Source organism: Falco cherrug, chromosome 1, assembly GCF_023634085.1.
Source record: "Falco cherrug isolate bFalChe1 chromosome 1, bFalChe1.pri, whole genome shotgun sequence".
Lineage (NCBI taxonomy): Eukaryota > Metazoa > Chordata > Aves > Falconiformes > Falconidae > Falco > Falco cherrug.
In genome coordinates this window covers 109,381,587-109,403,604 of record NC_073697.1, presented here as the reverse complement: position 1 = coordinate 109,403,604, position 22,018 = coordinate 109,381,587, and the positions used below count along the sequence as shown (strand labels likewise).

At 43.9% G+C, this 22,018-nt stretch overlaps 3 protein-coding genes across 7 annotated transcripts; 1 reads left to right on the top strand and 2 right to left on the bottom strand.

The window, feature by feature from the left end:
- Window positions 1-89: 89 nt before the first annotated feature.
- SHPK (sedoheptulokinase) lies at window positions 90-18,286 on the bottom strand. Of its 4 annotated transcripts, none has more exons than XM_055718585.1 (7): window positions 18,151-18,286; window positions 7,379-7,520; window positions 4,390-4,573; window positions 2,999-3,151; window positions 1,709-1,884; window positions 1,381-1,581; window positions 90-513 (listed from the first exon to the last, which is right to left on the bottom strand). In XM_055718585.1, the coding sequence occupies exons 1-7, from the start codon at window positions 18,160-18,162 to the stop codon at window positions 119-121; spliced, it is 1,263 nt and encodes a 420-aa protein (XP_055574560.1). In that variant the 5' UTR covers window positions 18,163-18,286; the 3' UTR covers window positions 90-118. The 4 variants fall into 4 exon arrangements, with proteins under 4 accessions (XP_055574560.1, XP_005439928.1, XP_027662253.1 ...); XM_005439871.4 differs by lacking the exon at window positions 18,151-18,286 and adding an exon at window positions 8,769-9,264; XM_027806452.2 differs by lacking the exon at window positions 18,151-18,286 and adding an exon at window positions 9,069-9,264.
- On the top strand, window positions 9,364-17,623 carry CTNS (cystinosin, lysosomal cystine transporter). 2 transcript variants are annotated; one of them, XM_014280517.3, is made up of 11 exons: window positions 9,364-9,500; window positions 9,921-9,994; window positions 11,088-11,166; window positions 12,787-12,871; window positions 12,964-13,067; window positions 14,075-14,206; window positions 14,930-15,029; window positions 15,132-15,251; window positions 16,049-16,219; window positions 16,430-16,547; window positions 16,908-17,623. In XM_014280517.3, exons 2-11 carry the CDS (start codon window positions 9,937-9,939, stop codon window positions 17,036-17,038), a joined length of 1,098 nt encoding a protein of 365 aa, XP_014135992.2. In that variant the 5' UTR covers window positions 9,364-9,500; window positions 9,921-9,936; the 3' UTR covers window positions 17,039-17,623. The 2 variants fall into 2 exon arrangements, with proteins under 2 accessions (XP_014135992.2, XP_014135993.3); XM_014280518.3 differs by lacking the exon at window positions 9,364-9,500 and adding an exon at window positions 9,653-9,731.
- Window positions 18,261-22,003, bottom strand: TAX1BP3 (Tax1 binding protein 3). Its single transcript, XM_055718652.1, has 4 exons — window positions 21,878-22,003; window positions 20,451-20,570; window positions 20,045-20,122; window positions 18,261-19,822 (listed from the first exon to the last, which is right to left on the bottom strand). Exons 1-4 carry the CDS (start codon window positions 21,914-21,916, stop codon window positions 19,685-19,687), a joined length of 375 nt encoding a protein of 124 aa, XP_055574627.1. The 5' UTR covers window positions 21,917-22,003; the 3' UTR covers window positions 18,261-19,684.
- Between the last annotated feature and the right edge of the window lie 15 nt (window positions 22,004-22,018).

Genomic DNA, 22,018 nt, shown 5'->3' with positions numbered 1-22,018 from the left:
GAGTGAGATTGCATGTTGAATATAACTCCAGAAAAAGTGAAAGAAGTGAAAGGAAATACTGTACAGCCAGTGGAAAAAAAAAAAAAAGGTGACTTTCAGGCCATTCCAGACAATGACTTTATTTTCTGTGGAACATCACCATGGCAGCCCCCACAGCAGCATCAACATCCTTCCCATAAACCACAGGGAATGGAAAAATCCTTTCCACTTCCTGCCTCAGCACTTCGTTCCTGGCAAGGGCACTCCCGCTCCCCAGAATCCTCCTTACTCCTGTATCCATCAGGCGCTGCACAGGTAGCATGGAACAGAGGTTTTCAACGATGCCACGGCACACAGCCCTAGTGATGTGACCCAGGGAGAGGTTAGAGAAAGCAATATTGGTCACTGATGCCAGCCGCTCTGGAATGTGTCTCTCTCCGAATACGGTTGGGTGGACTGAGAGTTTGCTGTCATTTTGGGCCAAGGCTGCTTTGATTATCTTCATATAGATGGCAGACTTCTCAACCTGAAATCCTGCAGATGGGAAATAGCATGTTACTAATCTGAAGGGATCTCGTGTGTCTTACATGTGGAGACTTAACATGGACAGTGATCCACCTGTTCAGCAAAACACTGAGTACTTTTTTCCATGTCCCAAAGGTAATTTTTTTTCCAGGATTATGAACCACAGCTCTCCCATTCAAGTGTACCTAGAATCTGTGATACTAGAAATCTTTTCCCAATTACAGAAACTGCCCTTCCTGATAATACAGCTATTCCTCTTTGCTGGTACTGTGCTAACAACAACAATACAATATCTTTAAAGGCACTAATAGCAGACTTCATCTTCAGTGGCTGGATTGCACGTGAATACAAAGTCCACTTCAATTACTCACTGAAAGAACAATTTCAGAGCTTATTTCTATACTGCAAACCCCAAGAGATTATTAAAAAACCTGGGAAGACAACGTTTAAAGTGGTTACAAGGTATTACATGAATTTGAGTCTTAAAATCCATTAGAGTGCTGCAAAACATGCCACAAAAGGCAATGGATCCAATCAAGGGACTCTGTGGACTGCAGTCATACAAAATTAGAGGCTGTCCTCAAATTTGCTGACCTTTCCTTTTGAAAAAGAACTTGCAAAAAAAAATTCTTTTGTGTTCTTGAAACCCAAAACCTAGAGGCAATGTGTATGTGGAATCCAAGCATGACTGTCCCAGCATGTTCACAAGCCTCAGCACGAAATTCCAGAGATGTAGGAAGCATGACCCAAGAGTTACATCCTTGTTCCCTATATGGCATGACAAAACAGCTCCAGGCTTGCTCCTTTGCCTTAGTTTCCTTTTACCTTGCTGATCAACCTCAATTTTAAGCTTAAGCTATCTTTGGAATAGCTTACCTAGCTCTTCTGTCCACTGTGCCACCATGTCCACAAATGTTGCTAGCACATTGCCTCCATTAAGTGATGCTGCCACAGCCAAGTAGTCACCATTGAAGTAAGGAAAATAAGTAACAGCTGAGGAAGGATCTGGTGTCTCTGGAGGCTGGAATCCCGGGGGCATTGAGATAGTCAGCTGAGCAGAGGTACCGATATTAAGAACTAGAACACAACAGGAAAAAAGAAGGGGGGGGGGGGGGGGGGGGGGGGGGGGAAATCAGCGTTTAACTACGCTACCCTGAAAGAGGAAAATGAGAAAACCGAATAAAAGATACCACAATAATCATACCTGCATCAGTCCTCTCAGTCAGACAGGAATAAACAGAGCACTGGAAGTCTCCCAGAGCAATTCCTACTTTGGCTCCTCTGGGTATTCCGTGCCACGCACAGATTGTCCTGCCTGCAATACTGCCAGGGTCTCCCACCTCCGGGAGCAAGTGAACAGGAAAGCCAGATTTTTTCAGTCTGCAATCAGAACAATTTTATTGCAGGAAAGCAGTATGGGAATGAGTGGCATGACTACAAAGACCTCTTTGAAGTCACAGATGAACCTGGCCGCACATTTGTGGCTGCTGGATTTATGGATGCTTTCACCTATTTAGAAAGCTTTGTCTTGGACAGGGGCAGCATTCCAGTTCAATGGGCTGGGTCAACTACAACAGTCTAGAAGAATAAATAGCTTTCCTTTATATGCAATCTGATTACCTGAGATTATCCAGGAGTACATGTTTAGCAAGTTTAACCTATTGATGTCATACAGACAAGCAGTTCCAGGGTAAAAAGAAAATCACGAAATCACCAAAAAAATGCAACTTCTAAGTGTCAAAGAACTTTAAGCTGTCATGCAGTTAGTGGTTCAAAACCAAATCACAAAGAGTTAAGTCCAACAAGCTCCTTACACAATCAACTGCAAGATACACTACATTGCTACAGCAACAACACCATATTAGTAAAAGTTCAGTGGGCCAGATACAAGTTTCAGTCACTCTTTCATACCTTCATGAGCACATCTTTTCACCTTGGAGTCCTAACCTAAACCCTGAAATATATACATAAGGCCTTAGCACTCAGGCCTGAAAGAGCAAATCATTGAAATAAGTAAATAAATAAACTGATTCCTTGTAAGACTTCCTGTAGCCTAGTAACTCTTAGGTATTATCACAAGTAAGTCTCAGTATTTATGAAGGAGCTCAGCTGAAAGAACTAAAGAGTAATAACTGTCTTTCACCAGCACAGTGGGAATACCTTGGCTGCAGCATGCACTTATCCATCCCATGCCACCACAGAAAGGGAGAGAACAGTTTGGTATACAAGGCCACACTGACAAGCTTCTCAGCTCTGCTGTCTTAGGTGTTTCTAAAAATACTGTGTCGTATTTTATATAATTTAAACACATATACCTTACAAACCAGAGCAAACTCTCAATAGTTTTCAGTACAGGCCACACCACAATTGATTAGGAGTAATTTCAATCACTTTTTTATCTGTAGCACATCCATACTTAGGGCCCAAAGAAGTGGTGACATTGCCTGACACAAGCAATGCACCACAAAACCCACTGAATGACCTTAGCACTTACATGTCAGTATTCCAGCTTTTTTTTCTAGAATTAAAATATCCCCAGCTGGCAGCATTCTGGATGGACATGAGTGGCTTCTTCAGGTCACACAACATGGCAACCACATAGTCATGGATAGTGCCAGCTGCATCATAAGACTTCAGAAAATCTGGGCTTTTAAACAAAACATTTAAAAAACAAAGACAATGAGGGATGCATTAAGGCAGTGGCAGCAAGATTACTTTCATTGCTAGAGGGAACTTCAGATACATGTGGCCCCATCTGAAAATGAAACAGCCATCTCAGTAAACAACCTGCATTTTGTTGGTTTGGTTTGGTTTTTTAAATGGAATTTGTTTTCCAAGCTGTTACCACAGCAGCAACGCTTCTCTCCTGCTGGATGATGCAGAGACAGCAGCTTTAAGGAGTGAGTTGTCTAGGTTCAAAACCACACCATTGCAAAAGTTACCAGGAAGGTAGTAATAGTTTGCACAAAAAAAAATTCCTCTTTGTTGATCCTGGACCATTTGGAAAAAATAGGTAAATTCCTGCAGTTGCTCTATGATCCACAAATTACATGAATGGAAATGTACCAAATGGTGAAACAAAACAGGAACAAAACAAAGCAGCTAGACTCATGAGTTATACAGCTCTAAAGCAAGATCATGCCATGTTCCATATATTTGCTGGACACGCTAGATCCTGGTTTCTTCTTCCAGCCTAAGTTTTCCCCCATTTATTGAACCTGAACTCACTGCAGAGGAAGACACTGGCCCTTTGATAAGCACAGCATATGCAGACGAAACCGAAGAGCAAATCTTGCTGATGCCAAGTCATAAGTAAAAAAAATCATATCCTTTGCAAACATGCCACAACAAAGCACACCATTTGTAACACCTCATAAGTATCTCAGTGTCTAAGGAAGGAAGGAAGGAAGGAACTGAAATTAATTTAGGGACTATTTGTTTTAGCGTCTGGCAGCAACCAGACAAAGCAATGCTGTTACTGTTTTAGGCATGTTTGTGCTTTTGACAATCTGCACAAGGCAAAGTTATAGTGTTCAAACCGCATTAGCAGAGCTCCTCGGAGTGGCAGGATGGTCTAGAATTATTCTGTGATACTTTAAGACTTCTGTTACTATATGGTCAAAAACTTTCCCTTTTTGTTAAAAAGATCTGTAATATTTTTATGAGGTCAGAGACTCTTGTGTGCTCAGTTGCATAAAGTTTATATTGAATACTGCCATTTTAAATATCCTTTGACTGCTTAATACTATGATTACAGAGAAACGCAGCCCCTCAGCCTGTAGTGGCATTAACATGCTACAGGAATACTAAGTGTCACATAAATTCAAGATGAGAAACTGCCAATGAAACAGCTTGATACAGAAGCCCTTTTGAGAAATGATGTACCTTTTCTTTGAATACCAGTAGACTGTGGCACATCCAAATCCTGTAGCCAAGCTGATATGTGACTGTGGCAGAGGAAGAGAAGAGAGGAAGGTGGGACTGCAGCGGCCGTCTTGCCAAGTAATCAGATGACTGACCTCCTCCGGCTCAAAGGTAGGGCCTGTACTACACTCTGTCCACTTGCAACCTGTAACACAGAGTATCCGAGAAGTCCAGTGACTCCCTGCAGTGTAGTCTGCCTGCCATTCTTCATTTCTGGTCACTCTTGATAATTTGTCAAATAAATTGGAAAAAGAGCAGAAACCGAGCCAGTAGTTACTGTAATCAAATTAGTCATAGTTTTCAGCTCTAGATAACATCATAATGCCAGTCATCCTTTGCTAAAACAAAGAACAGTATCCAAGGCCCTCGTTCTCTATAAGCACTCCTAGTGCCTAGAGGAAGAAGCAACTTGCACTAGCAGATATTAATGATACAACTTAAATAACAGGTGACCCACAAAAACAAACAAACAAACCAACCAAAACAAAAATCCATTGCACTTTGCTATGGGAAGTAAAGAGCTTATATAACGGGGATCTGCCACATCATGAGCCAGAGAATGCTGCATTAGTAACAAACTGCCTATGATGGATAGAACAGTTTCACCTTTTGAGCCAAAGCAACAAGAACCCCAGATCTATATGTATTAAGCAATGGACTGCAAAATACTAAACAGTATCCCTCCCCTGTGTCACACAACAAAGCTTCACCAAAGGTGGAATAGGGTTTCATTCAGTTTTCAGTTTTTCCAGTCCAGCATGTTCCTTTCAAACAAACACTACACCTTTGATAAAACTTTTGCATTCTTTCAGGTGAAGGTCTCAGCTAAATTATGGCAACTTCTCAGAGCTGCTCAGAGCCTTCTCAGCAATGCCCACTATTGCTTTGGCTCAGTGCTCTACTTCCTGCCCTGACACGCTCACCACAAGCATCCTGCAAAGGCAGCATACAGTCCCATCAGAGCAGCAAACTAAGCAAAGGCTGAGCTCAAGCACTGGCATGTGATGTTTGCTAGCATGCTTCATGGCACAGCTTCAGCCTCTGATGACAACTGCTCTCCCAGGTGATGCCTGGCCACAACGTGGGGCCAGGCCAGACCACACACTGTTTCCAGCTGGCTCTGTAACTGAGGCAACATTTCGGTTTTTAGCAGGGGATAGAGCAGTTTCAACTATGCTGTGCCACTTGGACTAGAGGTCAGAGAAGAGACCCGTCTGCTTAACTGACTAGCACAAATATAGCTAAGAGAGTCTTTCTTGGGCTGGATACAGGGATTTGAACTTACACAGCAAAAAGCAGCTGTGAAAGCTGCAAAGTACTATACGAAACATTCAAAGCAAACACATACTTTTTCTTGTTCCCTTAATTCCCTGTTCTATCAAGTCTGTTTAAACTGAATTTCCAATTGGTTTGCTTTTCTAGTTTTAAATGGATTCTAAGAAATATTACTAACCATAAATCTAACCCTAAAGGATGCTATTAAAAATGTAATTTGTGTCCCAAAGTGCACGGATTCACTTAGTCTACTCAAAACAAATGAGAGCGAACACCCTCTTTCAGTCGACAGAAATGAAACAAAAGTGGCATGTGGCTTTAGGAAATAAAATATTAACCAATATGACATAAGAATCTATGTCTACCATGAACCCATGAGGCTTTGTTATGCAGCCCTTGGGACAGCTGGAAAGCAAACAACAGCTCCTTCAGTCCATCAGCCTTTGGATTTCTTTCTTTCTAATCATTTTAGTATTTAATGTAAAATCACAGCCAGTAATGAATAGCATAGTGTCTCTTAAAGCAATTAAGACTCTGACAACTTTTGACAGGCAGTGACTAGCACTTTTGGGAAATCTACTCTGTGGTTTACAATAAATCTTTGCTTCATCTGCATAACTCCTATTATTATAAGACTTGCATAATTGCTCAGATGTGCGCATCATAAGGTAAAAAGAAAGAAGACACTGATCACATTCTGAAAGCCTTAGACTCCAGCAGGTTTAAAAGATGTTAGCCAAGAAGATAATCCATCCCTATCTCACAGGGCTGGCAATCCAAGGCCTGAATTTTTCAGACATCCTCACTGTCACAAAGATTATTTGACTTATTTACACAATCAAGCCCCATGTGACTACGTCACTGCAGTTGATTTTGTTTCTGAGGTCTTGACCCTTCATTCTACCAGCAGCAGAGTATCCAGAATCATGACCATAATCCTTTTTCAGCTCTTACTAACAGAAGTATAAACAGCAAGATGAATGCAACATGACAGTCTGACTCAGTAGAAAAAAAATTCCTTGAGATTTTTGGATGGGGTGGAGGGGGAGAAGCAAGGCCTGAAAACACCTTTTATTGAACTTCAGTCTTCCTCCTACTGTACCTTCAAAACAGCATTTCAAAATAGCATAGCAATATTCACTTTTGGATAGCTACTGCTATGCACATTCTAACATAAACTTTAAGCATAACTTATTTTTCAAGGCATATACAACACTGCTAATTCTGCTACTGCAGGTTCATTAGAAGGTATTGAGATACTGGACAACAGCTAGTTCATTGTTTTATGAGGTGAGTAAGATTCACCCCCACACCCCCCCAAATCATTCACATGATGCAGAAGTGTTTTCAACTGGCTGCCGATAGCAGATGATAGACAAACAATTAACAAGCCACAAATAGGTTATTCTTCCTTCGTATTAATAACTGTGCTGACTCTGCTGGGATCTCATTAGACTAAACTCTTTAACTAATGTGTGTAAGCAATATCGTTAACTATAGTCAGTAGCTGAAATTCCAATAATTAAAGCAAAATTCCCACAGAAGAGCTGTTATTTCTGTTTAATAGAAGACCAAAAATGAACATGCAGCACTTTCCTACAGATCATTTCAGTGTTAAAATTTTATTTTCTGCATCGTAATACTCTGAAAAGGAATGCCAAAGCATTAATGTTACCTTTATCTTTTTTCCAAAATAGTATCCCATGCATTTGTCCTGAAACACCAATGTGACTGACTCTTTGAAGTTGCTGCTGAGGTAGAGCAGCAAGGCATTCATTCAATGCTCTTACTATTCTCCAGACATTCTGCTCCATTCCCTGCAATCATAAAGCATTATTCTGAGGATAAAACCATTAGGATTCACTCAGGGTATTTATTAAACAAGGCTACTCTAGTCAGAAGTGAAGGACAGAATTCATTTAGCTTAATCGCATGTATTACAATAGCATTCACTACTAAATTGGGGAAAAAAAAAGCAAAAAAACCCCCACAAAACCACAAAACCTAGAAACCAATACCAGCAAGCTTAAATGAAATAACAGCCTCCTAAACTTAGGGCCAAATAATTCTTAATTTCCTAAGCTACCATACTCAGCTATAACATTTTTTAAAAATTCCATTATCACTCACTACATGCTTTCTTTAGTCCACCTTACATATTGCTTTTCTTTTGCCTCACGAAGAGGATTATCTGTGTGTTCTGACTGGCATGCAGTCTCCCTTACAGCTGCCTAATGCTCCTCTGTATCTACCTAGTGCTGGTTTTGATGATGCCGATGCTTGGTTTCTGCATAGTCTATTCCTTGAACAACTTAACAAACTAATACACTCGGCAAAACGGTGCCACAAGAGAAGTTGCATTCCAGCTTTCACACTTTCAAAGATTCAGATTACTTTGTGACAGACCCATATGAAGACTACAATCAAAAGTATTCTAATACAGTCTACATATAGATGTGAACTAGTCTGTGTATCTTTTGGCTGCATAAACGTGACAGTAGGGAGGCCTGTTTGGTATCTTTGATCAGAAATTAGCCCCTAGACTAACTACAATACTAGGCCAGAGGAATGTTTATACATATTTTTTTATGATTCTGATGCATACTTTCTTACATTGACCAACACAATGGATGGAAAGATCTTTAACAGGACTACATGTTCCCGATTATTTCCATGGGGAATTCCTGGTTGTGATTCCATCTCTCATTGAAGCGCAAAATACCCTTCCAGTTGGCAAGTGGTTGCTGTTTCCTGACTAGCAGTGTCAAAGACAAGGTGATGATTAATGGGAGAACAGTTTTAGATTGCCTTATGCAACTTTTCAAAAGCTGGGTCCTTCTTTAATCAAGCAGCTCTACTCTACTTTCTCAAACAGTAAACAGAGCACTTTAATTCTACTTTCCCCTTCAGATATCCAGACACCCACAGCAACCACCTGTCAATCTAGGCACAAAAACAATCCAGGAAAGCCACTGAAGTCTGCATAACGTAGCAAAACAACCTGGCCACTACAAGGCAAGGCCAGCATTCTGAAATTGCCAGCAGTGCTGTCTGCCAGGCCTTACCTGCGGTCCAGCTTCCAGGCTACTGGTGTGTGCCTGCGTCTCCCTGGAGCAGCTCTCTGCCACCACCTGCCCTTGCTCTGCCCCTGTCAACAGGGCTGCCTTAACTGACGTTGTGCCCAGGTCTATGCCAAGCACACAAGTGGGCGCTGGCCTGCCTGCCGCCTCGCTGGCCGCCATTGCTACGGGGAGAGGGGATGGCCTTCACCTTCCCCACCACACACGGGTCTCTCTACACGGTGACCAGACCAACAACCACCATGCTAAGCCCCACGCCGCTCCTTGCTCACTTTAAGAGGGCACCTGCCCCAAAAGGTGAGTACCGAAGGCACAAGCAGTGGGAGCTCCTACCCCAGCGGCACCCAGAGGCTGGGCTCGGAGAGCGGCCTGGACTTTGCCCTCCCCTCAGCAGTACCAAGCCACTACCCCGCCAACTTCAGCGTAACAAACTGTCCCTTCCCCAGCGACATGCGCAGCTTTAAATGAAACTTCAACAAACAACTGAAGCAACAAGCCATCCCGCCCCTCACAGCTCTCCCTCCCCATAGCCTGGGCGGCACCAGCGCAACACCCAACCCGCTCTGCCGCACCCAAGATGGCACCCGAGGGCGGCCGCAGCGGCGCCACACGCGCGGTGGGCGCTGGGCGGGGAGTCGATAGGCGGCCGCCTCACGTGAGAAGCTGAAAAGGGAAGAGCCGGGGCTGAGCGGGACGAAGCTGCAGTGCTAGAAGGAGGTAGGCGCTCTCTCCTCAGCGGTTTTTTTTCCCCCTCAGTATTAGCGCATCGCAAGACGTGGGACGGCCGCACGCCACCGTGCCTCCTGAGGGGAGCGTGGCGGGAACTGCAAGTCCCAGCGTGCACCGCGCCGCCAGGGGTGGGGGGCTGGGGCGGCGCGGGTGCTGCTGAGATTTGTAGTCCCGCATGTGTGAGGAGAGGGGTCCCGCGGGGGCGGGAGAAGCCGTGAGGTAAAAATGTCCCCGGGGAGGCCTGGGCAGGCAGAAAGACTAGTGCTGTCTCAGTGGTGCTGAGGGTCCCTCAGCTGGGAAGGGGCTGTAGTGCTGTGGTGGGAGGGAGCTGCCCACTGAGGGGATGGGCTGGTGCCCCCTCAGAACGTGTGGGCCCTAAGCAAGGCCTTCTCCCTGCTTCTTCTGCAGCTTTTCCACCAGGAGGATGCGATACTTGCTCCACGCTCTGCTGTACCTCTCGCTTGTGCTGCTGGGGCCTGGTGGTGAGTGTTTGGTCATCCCAGCTTGGGCCCACAGGGCTGGCGGGGGGCCAGGTCCAGACCAGTAAAAGTTGGAAGAGAGCTGTGCTGCAGCATCCCCATGACACCTGTCTGGAGAGACCCGTGCCATGCTTCCCATCAGCTCTTTCACTGTTACCTTTGACTTGCTCTGCTCATACACAGGCAGTGCTCTGCTGAGGCACCACTGTGATGGAGGACTCGCCTCATGCTCTGAACTTGCCTCTGCAGAAGCAGATTAAATACTGTCTGTGGTACAGTCACTGATTACCTAGGGAGCTCTCCTGCACTGAACTTCTTAAGAACAGTGTAGTAAGAAATGCATCCAGGGCAGCCTGTTTATCTCTCCACTTATGGTCTTATTTTTATATAGTAATTTGTTCTTCCTCATCTCTTGTGTCCTTTAAACATACAGTGAATAAAATAGACTTGGATCCAAATGCCAAAATTGTTGACAGGTGACCAGCTTACGGTTTTGATACCGGTTGTAGTGGCGCTTGGAATCTTGGCCTCTCTTAAAGCGTGATGTGGTACAGTATAGTTGGATTGTTGTAAAGTGTACCCCTTAACAGCAATATTGCAGAGCACTATAGTAAGGTCCTAGTGATTACTGAAGTGTTAAGATAGATGTTCAAGAGAATGTACGCTTACTGTGTACCTAGTTTGAACATGTGGCCCAAGAAGCAATTTTAAACTAAATATTGGACATTTATGACTCCTAAGTTACTAGGATCACATTGAGAAACAATTAGTGGATCTTTGAAGTATCTTATAGCATTCATTTGGCATGAACTTTTGTTGCACTGGAAGTACTTAAAAATAGCTTCCTTGTAACGTGTTCAACGGATGGTTATTTACTTCTCCTTTTTTAAGTTGTTTAGTCTCCTTGAAACAAGCTGTACTCCCTTTGGTGTTTATCATGTGTACTGGTTTTGTTAATCTGACACTGCAGGTACCAATGGACAAAATGGCTATATCACAAAAGAAAGTAGGTAGTTCTGAAGGAGCTATTCACCATTCGTACTAATTGAGACTTGTGTGGGTTTTTTTGTTTGGTTGTGTTTTTCCCTGCCCCCAGATGGACTCACTGTATTGTCTGTCCCTGAAGTGGTTTCATTAGAAAGTGGAAGTTCAACCAACGTCACTATCTCTCTCAGGTAAAATCATAGAATCATCTAGGTTTGAAAAGAGCTTAAGGTCAAGTTCAATGTAAACCTAACGCTGCCAAGTCCACCACTAAGCCTAAATCAATCAAAAGTGCTTTTCCAAGACAATAAAAGGAGTGCACAATTTATGAAATTCCAGTGAAGGACAAACTCACTCATACGCCAATTTACCAGTAACCCATACCCCAAATCACAGATATCTTCCCATTGGAGAAGAAACAAATCATTAGGTTTTGTAAGATGATATAACTTGATTAAAAGCAGACACCATACACACCCCCACGCCCCACCCCACCCCAGTTTTATCACTTCAGTCCTGGCTCTCTACATTCTATTTTTTTTCTGTCTTTCTGCATTTGTAATTAAGGCAGTTGCTTGCATCTTTATTTTCTCTTTGGAACAGAGGATGAGCAGGTGGATAGAACTTGGCTATATACCAAGACTTTCCTGCAGACTCAGTTAACTGTTCATACAGAGTGAGTCTCGTGGGTGTGACCGGCCACTTCTAGACCATCACATTGCTTAGTACTAGTCTGGACCAAGATAGTGCAGCATTCTCACAGACAGCCTTATATGGCTGGCTTCTGACAATATCTCATGCCATTTGTATGGGAAGCTGAGCAGGAAAAGGGGCTTCATGCTCTGTAATTAGCTTACCGAACTGTCTTCCATACGTGAACATAAAGTTCTTCAATTTCTAAAAGTTGATGCTTAAGAGAAACTTGCATACCCTAGAAGGATCACCAAAAAAAACTTTACCAAGCAAACAGAACTTTGCATTGCTAGCAAAGAAATGCAGCTACTCCAGAGCGGAGGCTGATGCGCCTTAGTCTCATTGTTTAATACAGTGCACTGTTTACCCATAGTTTTGTTTTGTCAGCCTCTTCCCAGGAAAAGATTGTTAAACACGTGCACCCCTCCCCTTTGGGGTCTCAAAGTTTGTGTAAAGGAAACAGTCAGATGAAAATGTAAGAATTGTGATAAAGAGGAAAATAGCAAAACATGGCTGCAACAGTCTAGAAGTTTTGTTTGCAAAGAAAGATGTGGTACTGTAATCTCGTTCATGGACAAGTACAGGCATTTGAACCTTATGATATTTTAAGTACTGCTATGCAATTAAGCCTCCTGGACAAGTGGTCAGTGGAGTTCTCTGGGAAAGCTGTGCAGGACTATGTCACTTGGTGGTTTTTTATTTGAGGGTTGTTGGGGTTTTTTGTTTTTGTCTTACTGCACTGCTATGATTTCTGCCCTTCATCACCCCAAGTACATGTCCATCATTTCTGCCCCTCTTTACCAGCAAAGGGTGAACAAGCACAGTGATAGGATTCTGGCAGCAGTAACTTTGATTTGCTACTTGTATGGAGAAGAGGGAGGTAAAATGTGGCCATGTAACTGTCTAGTGCCCATCGCTAGTTCAAATGAAAGAAATAGTACAATGCTAACATACTTTGGTGCTGGTGTTCCTCTGAGTACTAGGTAGGTACTGTGGTGTATGGACTGTTTGTTATGTTTGCAACAGCTGTGCGGATTTAGCAGATACTGTCCCACAGCCCTGAAGCAATTTTTCTGAACTCAGGCACTGGTCTAACTTGTTCTTTTCTGCCTTTACAGGGCTCCATTAAATGAAACACTGGTGATAACTCTTAATATTACACACTCATCAAAACATAGCACCATTGTTGAACTACCTGATGAAGTAAGTGACAGAACAGACTTCTGACCTTATGCAAAAGCTTCCCGCTAGTATGATGCAACTCTCCTCTTTCTTCTTTCCACTTTGCCTTGCAGGTACAATTGCCTGCAGGTCACACTAAAGCAGACTTCCAAGTGAAAGCAGATGATGTTGGACAAGTAACAGTTTATCTTTATACCATTAATTCCAACTTAACTGGGTGAGAAACTGGTTTTTAGTTCCACTTACTGTCCTACAGCTTTTTAAACTTTGGGGTAACTATTCCCTCCTTATAATTAAATAGTTAATGGGGCATGGATGGTATGTAGTTGAGAAGATGCGGTAACCCTCCAGCAATCCCCATGGTATTCAGGTAAATACAGGGTATGTGAAGCAGAGTGATAGTCTTGGCATCTTAGATTTTATTACTAGATGACTGAGTTCTCATGGCTCCTTAGTCTGGTTTTAGTAACCCCTCCTGAAAGTATCAAAACTACATGCCAGCTTTTCTGATCCAGGAAACATTTGGTTGGAATTATCCAGTGGGATACTCTTCTTGTTGTGCTGAACTTGTTCTGGAGTGCTAATAGCCTGATGCAGCTGTGTGCCCACATGAATACCGTGAGAAACAGGTGTTTTGCTTTCTGGTTAGGGGAGCCCTCTTTTCACAGATGCCAGTCCTCCCTAAGAGGAAAACAGCCTAGCAAGGTGGAGAAAGCTGGATTGTATTTGCTTGTTGCCTAGATGCTACTCAAAAACAAGAGTATCCTGTTGCACTTCCTCATTTTACTTCTGCTTTTAAGACACACACACAAAAGCAAATGCAGAGGTGCTAAGCACATGAAATGCTCAACAGGACAGGCATGATTGTGAGGTTTTGCTGGCAGAGCGTGGCAAGTGGAACTGCTCTTGCATAACAGACCTTGTGCTGAGACAGTGGAAGCCATAAGCACAAGATGACCTTTTTTTAAATTTCTGTGGTAAAGGAATGGAAAGAAAGAGTGAAGCAAGAAGGAAGGTGTAGGTTGAGGGTAGGAGTAGGAGATGTCCTGAACATAACAAGGACACTAAAGAAAAGGGGAGCAACTCAACTGAAACCAACAGTGAACCTTTATTGTCTTATCTCAACACCTGGACTCTGTTTTCTCTCAAAGCCAAACAAGGCAAAATCTCCTGAAAAAAGTGTGAACAGACAAATTAACTAATTCTGTTTGCATTAACCATTAGACCTAGGATTCAATTTCAAGTGATTCATAGCATCATAGTGAGATACGCCGATGAGGTGATTGGCTGGATCTATTTCCTCGCCTGGTCTATCTCCTTTTATCCTCAAGTCTTTGAGAACTGGCGACGAAAAAGGTAAAGAGACTTAAGATGTGTTTGCAAGTCACTTACTGTGAGTTGTGTTCCTAGCTTCGGTTATATCTGTCTGGGTCATTGTGAATTACCTGTAGAAAGACTGGGGAAAAAAGCAGGGCAAAGAGGGGGCCTGAATAAATACAGCCCCAGTGAGCATGCAGGTCAACGAAAACTAAGTGCATCCTGTAGACACCTAATCCTAAGGTCCTAATTTGTGAAAAGGAGACCTCCCCATTCCCGTTGGTGCCATGTCACAAATCATCTGGCTGAGCCAATTGTGATGACCCCCTTTCAAAGGTTACTGACCCTGTGAACTGTTTATCAGCCAGCTCCTCTTAAACTAAGTGACTCTAAACAGAAACATTATTATATATGAAAACTAAAGCATTTGTTCTGGCAAAGATGTACTACTCCTGCTCTGAATTCAGGCTGGAATGGTTTTATCAGACTAGCTGAGCTCCTAGAGGGCTGAAGTTAAACAGCAGGGACACAACCTTGTCAGCAAGAGCTGTTGTGAGTACCAGTGCATGGCATATGAGGGATATCTCACCTTGCTTCCTCCTAAACTCACAGCAGCATCATGTTGTTACAAAGCCTGCAGCTTTCACTTGCATCAAAAATTGCTTATAAATCAGTACATTCTACGGTCAAGGTGTCCCTGGAGCTGCCTGTAATGCTCTGATACATATTTCTTTTTTTTTTTTCCCCTCCCCCCTTCTCTAGTGTTGTTGGACTAAGCTTTGACTTTATAGCATTAAACCTTACTGGCTTTATAGCATACAGTGTGTTTAATATTGGACTCTTTTGGATTCCCTTGATAAAGGTGAGTGTGATTATCTCCTAATACTTGCGGGGTGGGGGAGCTGTGTGTATCTATGGAAAGGAGTCAAGGCATTTGGCTGGTTTTGGTTTCTCTTACATTTAGGAGGAATTCTTAGTCAGTTATCCCAGTGGGGTGAACCCTGTCGCTATCAATGATGTTTTCTTCAGTCTCCATGCATTAGCTCTAACTCTCCTCACCATAATTCAGTGCTGCATCTACGAGGTAAGTCTCAGTGCTGGGCTGATCTGCCGGCTCTGGCCGAGCTCCCTCTGCCGGGCTCCTCACCACTCACTGCCCACTCCTTGGGCTCCAAAGTCCCTCTTCATTGCACTTTCCATTGGCCTTTCAAGAAGTCAGGCTTCACAGTCCTGCTGCCTTTATCTTTCCTGAACCAGTAGCAAGTCCAGTAAGCTTAGCTACTTCAGCCTCGTGGGTGTTCTAAGCTTAAAAGTAAACTCCTTGCAGACTCAAAATAACTAAGGCAAACAGCCAAGTTCATAAAGTTCCCAGACAGATCTCCAAGCAGGACATAGATCACAACTCTACATGGTAGAAGTGGTAGTAGGTGCTTTGCTGTTTCTCACTACTTGAAGCATTCTTCAAGCTAGGACAGGACCTTAGTGATTCCCTGCAATTCAAACTTCTAGCTTTTTTCCACTTTTCTTAAAACAGCTGCAAAGGCCCTTTTATAATCCCCATTCATTTTCAGACTGATTGCTATAGTCAGGTAGGTCTTTGTTTAACTCTTATTGTTATAGTCAGGTGGGTCTCTGTTTAATTGCCATTGTAAAATCCTCTGATCTGAACAGCCAATTTTCTCTACCTAATAACTTACTTTCTTGGGGTGCTTCCTTTGGTGACGCTAAACCTAAAACTTTTAACAGCCCATCTTTTCTAGCAAAGAATTAGAATGCAACCATGAATCTTTAACCATAACAGCATTAGCATATAACATCTTAAAGTGTGTCTGGAGATGTATGACCTAGGCCAGTCTAAGTGTATCTGCATTTCTGTTTCAGAGAGCAAGTCAGAAAGTATCCAAAGTTGTTGTTGGACTACTGGCACTTGCATGGATCTTCACATTTACAACACTGTTTCTTGCTGCAGCTGAGGAAATGACATGGCTACAGTTCTTGTTCTGCTTCTCTTACATTAAGTTAGCAGTCACACTGATAAAATATTTTCCACAGGTAAATCTGAACTTTTATGCTTCTACACTATATTCCTGTCACCCTAAGCCTGCAGTGTATGCTCTTGAAAGCCGGCCTAGACTAAACCAGCAATGATTTATGAAGTCTTTCAGTGACAAAACCAGCATAGTTAACATTTAAGAAGCATTCTGTATAGTCTCAGAAATGCTCATACCTGATACACTGACTGACAACTTGTTACACTCTCAGGCATACATGAATTTCCATCGGAAGAGTACTGAGGGATGGAGTGTTGGAAGTGTATTACTAGACTTCACTGGTGGAAGCTTCAGCCTTCTCCAGATGTTTTTGCAGTCATACAACAATGGTAAGGCTGGAATTGAAGTGCTGGGGCATTTCTTAAGGGGGTGGGAAAACCCTGCTACAAAGCAGATATGAACTAGTACGTTATCTTGGGAAAATGATCTTTGTGCTGTAACATGGGTAGCTCTTCTTATACAAAGAATAAAGAATCTGTATTCCTTGAAGATAGAAAATGAAATAGCTATTCTGAAGAAATCACAGAAAGTTATTAATTAGCTTTGCATAAGATGTCAGTCAGTCTTAAGGTGTGCCTAAGTGGTCCATGATAAACATGAACTTCTCCAATACGTATGGTATGACCTGGCAGTCTTGAGACAGGACTACACTTGAGTTAGCCTTAACTCTCTAATTTTGTGTTTGACAGATCAGTGGAAGTTAATCTTTGGAGATCCCACCAAGTTCGGCCTGGGTGTCTTCTCCATTCTCTTTGATATTGTTTTTATGGTCCAGCACTACTGCCTTTATAAGAGACAAGGATATGAACCTTGTGAATAACATCACTCGAAGACAAAAACCTTAAATTGAACTTGCCCTTAACCCTGGCTGAGGGCTTTCAAGACACCTGCTGCCCATTACTAGAAATACTGATTCTGATCTCCGTTTATACTTTGATCCTCTCTGGTAGGGAATACAAGCTATTGCCTTGCCACATTGCCAGATGCCTTAAAGGACAGCGGGCTGTCTAGCCACCACTTGCAAATGGAAGACTCATGCCTGTTGAAGCTGCGAAGACAGCTTGGTGTGAGCTGTCTAAGAAACATGTGATTCTTTTTCCGTTAACAACAGGAAAGAGAAAGACCAGAGTGATCTCTTTCTCACTAGAAGTAACTACGAAGAGCAGAGTTCTGGCTTCCAGAAATCTGAGATTGTGTTTAAGCAACCACATAATATCTTAATGTAATGACAAGACTGGCTGTGGATCTAAGTGCTGCTGCTGACTCCTCACAAACAGATCACAGTAGAACACTGCTCAGGTTGGCTGTTAACCCCTTTTTTTATGTACCACTACAGCTGTTGGTAGCAAATACCCAAATATTAGAACATGAACTCTAGTAAAAAAATACTGAGAAGCAGCAGAAACTGTATTCTTATTTCACTGAACGCTCTTTCAAAGACAAGTACCCAGATTTATCTGAATACTTCTAGTGCACTAACTTCATTTTGCTCAGTTCTACTGACGTGCCTTGAATTCTAAATGGTGGATGGTAAAGTTTACAGACTTATTGAAGAGATTTCAGAATTATCAAAGAGATTTCAGACTTAGAAAAAATCTCTTTAAGTGGATCACATTAACAGCTTCATGATTAAAGTTGGAACATACATTTTTGTTCCTGGGCAACTTTTTAACTACATGTGATACATTCTAGGTAGAGAACAAGTTCTTGAGTTACTTGAAGGTAAGCGTTATACCCTTTAAAAGAACTAGAAGAGAATCCATACATGTACTTGAAGAATATTTGAATGCTCAAAAGCCAGTATGTCTTACTAGGTGTCAACCCAAGGAAAACTAGAACCCCTGCCCCCCGCACCCCTGACTAGAGACCACGTGAGGTTTGACAGCTCACTAACACTGCAAACACCCACCAGTACAATCAGACATGACTAACCTGAGACTCCATTGCATTGATGTAGGCCACAATCCACTTAAAGCCAGAAAAAAGGTCTCAACTGGAGGCATTCACGTGATGTGGTCTTCTTAAATGTAAGGAGAAACAGCTCAGGAAATCCAACTGTTTTATTGTGTGTAAAATCAAGTGAAATAGCAGTACAAATAGCAGTGTATCTTTATAGTAACAAAAATAACTTCAACTTGAAAGCCTTAAAATTTACCACTGAATTCTTAACTTACAAAATTCAAAAGCAGTATTGTAGTAATTCCATAATATAAAAATTGTAAATAAGCATCTGCTGGTGTGTACAGAACAGTCTGAGATGCATTAATCACAACATACGTACATGGCACAGCAGTAATGTACTGAATAAGTTAGTCTGCCACCTCCTCATGTTCTATTTACAACAGCTTACCTGAAGACCGTTTAAGGAAAGTATAGCTTTGTATAAATCAACTGAAGGGGATTAAGAACTCCAGTTTTTGGATAACTGTAAAGCTAACTGGTTAAAAAGCCACTAGGATGCTAGATAATTAACTTAGTGTTGCATCAAAAATCTTAAATCCTGTGGCATGTTGATTTAAACAACTTAGTATCTTACCGGAAGTTTAAATTTGGTCAAGAGGCACTTTTGCAAATTACTGGCATATTCATCTCTTCCATCCAATAATCAGTGATTTAAGCAAAGTCTTCTATAAGACAGACCAAAATCCACCCTTCCCATTTAAAGTCTCAAAGTGGAATGAAGAACTGAAAACTCTACAGCTACGAGCAGCTTTCTTGCCAAGTTCAACAACAGTGTTTTCTTTCCTATTCCATATTCCCTTCATTTAAACTTGATTCATTTGTCATTACAAATTACTTGGGAACAAGGAGAATTAAGGTTTTACTCTGAACTATAGTGTCTATGAACTTTTAGTGTACTTCACAGGCATTAATCTAACTCGTGTTGTAGTTGTTTCTTGTCCAAAGAGGCTACTTTTGCACACAGGGAATCTTTGTAGTAACACATAATGCCCCAAACCCTTCAGCATACTGTGTCTAGCTAGCACACAATGTGGGATTAGTACAGTGCTCCTCCCCACAGCAGCATGCAACTCTAATTCTAGCATTTGCTAGAGTGGGAAGACAGGACAGCTCATTTCTAAAAGCTTCAGCACAGCAAACCCTCTATCCTCCATAGCAGAAACCACATTTCCTCTTAAAATAGGAAGCTTTTGTGCTGTGTGTGTCAAAGTTAAGGCTTTTCCAGTTGCTTTCTTAAATAACTAGGGTTTGTCCTGCCCTCCTGAAAGCCCTGACTACAATAAAGTCTTACCATGTACCTGCAGGGAAGACTTTAGAGAGGCGCTCTGCTGAGGGGACTAGATTTTACTACTGCCAGTTACACCAGAGGAAGGAAAAAAAAACGTGTTTACCAGTTAGGAACATGCACTCCTTCCAGACCACCTGCTCCATCTAGTATTTGCTTCCTTGCTTGATAACGGTCTATACATCTCCCTCCCCAACCCTTCCCCAACTTGGTGATAGATTAGGACATCATGGATTGTTGCACAGCCTTCTGCAGAGATTGCCGGGTCACCAGCAGCCGTACCACTTCTTCATTCCTTTTTGTCAGCCTCTTCCTAGCTTGGTCATGGGTCACCATTGTCATATCCCAGCCGTTCACCTAGGAAAGAAATATTAAATGAGGCAGGTGCATGGACTCACAGGTGTGCTATAACTGTTCCATCAGCACCAGGTAGTAGACATGCTTATGCCACAGCTCAGTTTATTTGTAAGCCGTGCAGACTATCCTGGGAAATATCCAGAAGACAGTATTTCCACCAGCAGAAACTCCCACAGTGTGCACCTAGTACTACATTAGTATTTGCCTTATCTTGGTGTTTACCTGCATGATTTTGTCTCCAATCTGCAGTCCTGCAACTTCTGCTGGGCCTCCTTCTGTCACCCTTGTGACATAGATACCCTGGGGAAAAAAATACTACGTGTTCATTGACTACATTCAGGAGCACTGAATACTCAAGGGCCATTCTGCTGACAACACAAAAATACTTTCCAGTATATTGCAGGTTTCTAGTTAAAAACAGGTTTGTGCAATGTCGGAAAGTAGAAAAGGCAGACAGCTAACTTCAAACAAACTCAGTCTGCAAATGATAACGTGGCAACAGAATAACTTTAGTAGCAAACTGTGTGAGAGGACAGAAGAGATGCAAGTGAGTCGAGCTTGCTGGCTGAGCTGGATATGCCCAGGCTTTTACAGAGGGGGCTGCTAGAGAAGACAACGAGCATCTGACCTTGTCGGTCTTGTCTTCAGAGAAAGGGTTCTGAGTCGGATCCTGATCAATGCCGCCTCCAATGCTGAATCCCAGAATCAAATTGTCACCTTGTCGAAGCTTGTGTATTTCAATTCTTTGCTGAAAAGAAAAAAGATAAGACAGCTCAGTATTGTCATCACTGGAATACATCTCAAGTGTGTTTCAGGCACAGATACTTAAGAGTCAGTTTGTTTTTCAGAGGTACTGTATACCTGTGCTGCTACAGGTAGTAGCGCCTACTACAGCAGGCTGCATCGCAGCTTGGTAAGCTTATGTATTCATAAGCAGTGAGCTCTCAAAGCGCTTGGCAGCACACAGCAATCACACGGCACTCGCTGCCAGTCACATGCGACCTCGGTGTTGACAGCAGTTGGCTCTGAGCTGTTCTCAGCCCCACCACGGGCCAGCAGGGCAGGAGTGGCATACTCAGGGTATGGCCAAGCTCCTCAGCTACTCGCTGCTTTACTGCTTGCCCCGAGATACAAGGGGAAGACACTAGAACCAGTGCAGGTCTCTTAAATCATGAGTCATGTCTTAATAACTAGCAGTCACTCACAGCTAGACTCATCTTGCTCTTACCCGCATGCCTTGCTCCTGCCCAGCCCTATCAGCAGGAATAACCTATTATTAGGGCGGTTCTTTTCCAAGATAACTTATCAACACTTCCATAATCCAGAGGCAGGTTCCCTGCTGTCTGGTGAACACAGGCACCTGACAAACGCTGCGCATTACCTAAGCGTTGTACAAACGCCAGCTTGTGCAATTCTTGTGCCAAGACCAAAAGCCACGGTCTTGGCTGAAACAGCCACCTAACCCAGAAGGGTCGTCAGGCTGATGGAGCGGGTGTCCCTGCTCACTGCAGGGCCTGGACCAGGTGACCTTCCCGGTCCCTTCCAGCCCAAACCATTCCACGGTTCTCTTCGCACCGCACCCCCCCACCCCCCCGGCTCCTCGGGGCTGCCCCTCTGACAACCCGAGCGCGGCTGGGCTCCGGCTCGCACCGCCCAGAGTGCCGGTACCGTCGGCACTGAGCCGGGGGATGACACAAGAGGCTTCTGCTGGCGCCGCTCCTTGATCAAAGCTACGGCTGCGCTGGCACAGCCCCGCTTCCCGGGGAGGGCGACGGCCGGGGGCAACCCGCGCGTCCCGCCAGGCTCCGCCGGCCGCCACCGGCCCCTTCTCGTCCCCTGCAGAGCGCGGCTAGGCAGGGCCCTGGGCCGGGGCCCGTGCCCTCACATCGGCGGTGCTGCCGCTCCGGGCGCGGCTCGGTGCCGTTACCCGGGCGGGCCGGGCTCGCCCCAGGCACTGACAGCCCCCGCCGCAGGAACTGTCGTCTCCACAGCCCGCGCCCCTCCTCCCGCCGACAGCCCCAGCCCCGGCCGGCAGCTCCCGCGGCCCCATCTCACCACCACGGCGGTGACCGGCTGCCCCGGCACGTACGACATGGCCCCGCCACCGCTGCCGCCGCCCGAACAAAAGCGCCTCGCCCGGCCCCGCCCCCCGCCGCCGCCAGCCAATCAGGTGCCGCCTCGCCCGCGGCGGAAGGC

Coding starts and splice junctions, on each gene's coding strand:
- SHPK (XM_005439871.4), bottom strand. CDS start 8,945: ATGGCGGCCAGCGAGGCGGCAGGCAGGCCAGCGCCCACTTGTGTGCTT. Junction 4,574..7,378: donor ATTTTGGAAAAAAGATAAAG/GTAACATTAATG, acceptor TCTGTGTTACAG/GTTGCAAGTGGACAGAGTGT. Junction 3,152..4,389: donor TACTGGTATTCAAAGAAAAG/GTACATCATTTC, acceptor TTTGTTTAAAAG/CCCAGATTTTCTGAAGTCTT.
- CTNS (XM_014280518.3), top strand. CDS start 9,688: ATGTGTGAGGAGAGGGGTCCCGCGGGGGCGGGAGAAGCCGTGAG. Junction 9,732..9,920: donor GGGGCGGGAGAAGCCGTGAG/GTAAAAATGTCC, acceptor CTTCTTCTGCAG/CTTTTCCACCAGGAGGATGC. Junction 16,220..16,429: donor TGATAAAATATTTTCCACAG/GTAAATCTGAAC, acceptor TTACACTCTCAG/GCATACATGAATTTCCATCG.
- TAX1BP3 (XM_055718652.1), bottom strand. CDS start 21,916: ATGTCGTACGTGCCGGGGCAGCCGGTCACCGCCGTGGTG. Junction 20,571..21,877: donor AGCCGGTCACCGCCGTGGTG/GTGAGATGGGGC, acceptor TTTTCTTTTCAG/CAAAGAATTGAAATACACAA. Junction 20,123..20,450: donor CTGAAGACAAGACCGACAAG/GTCAGATGCTCG, acceptor TTTTTTCCCCAG/GGTATCTATGTCACAAGGGT.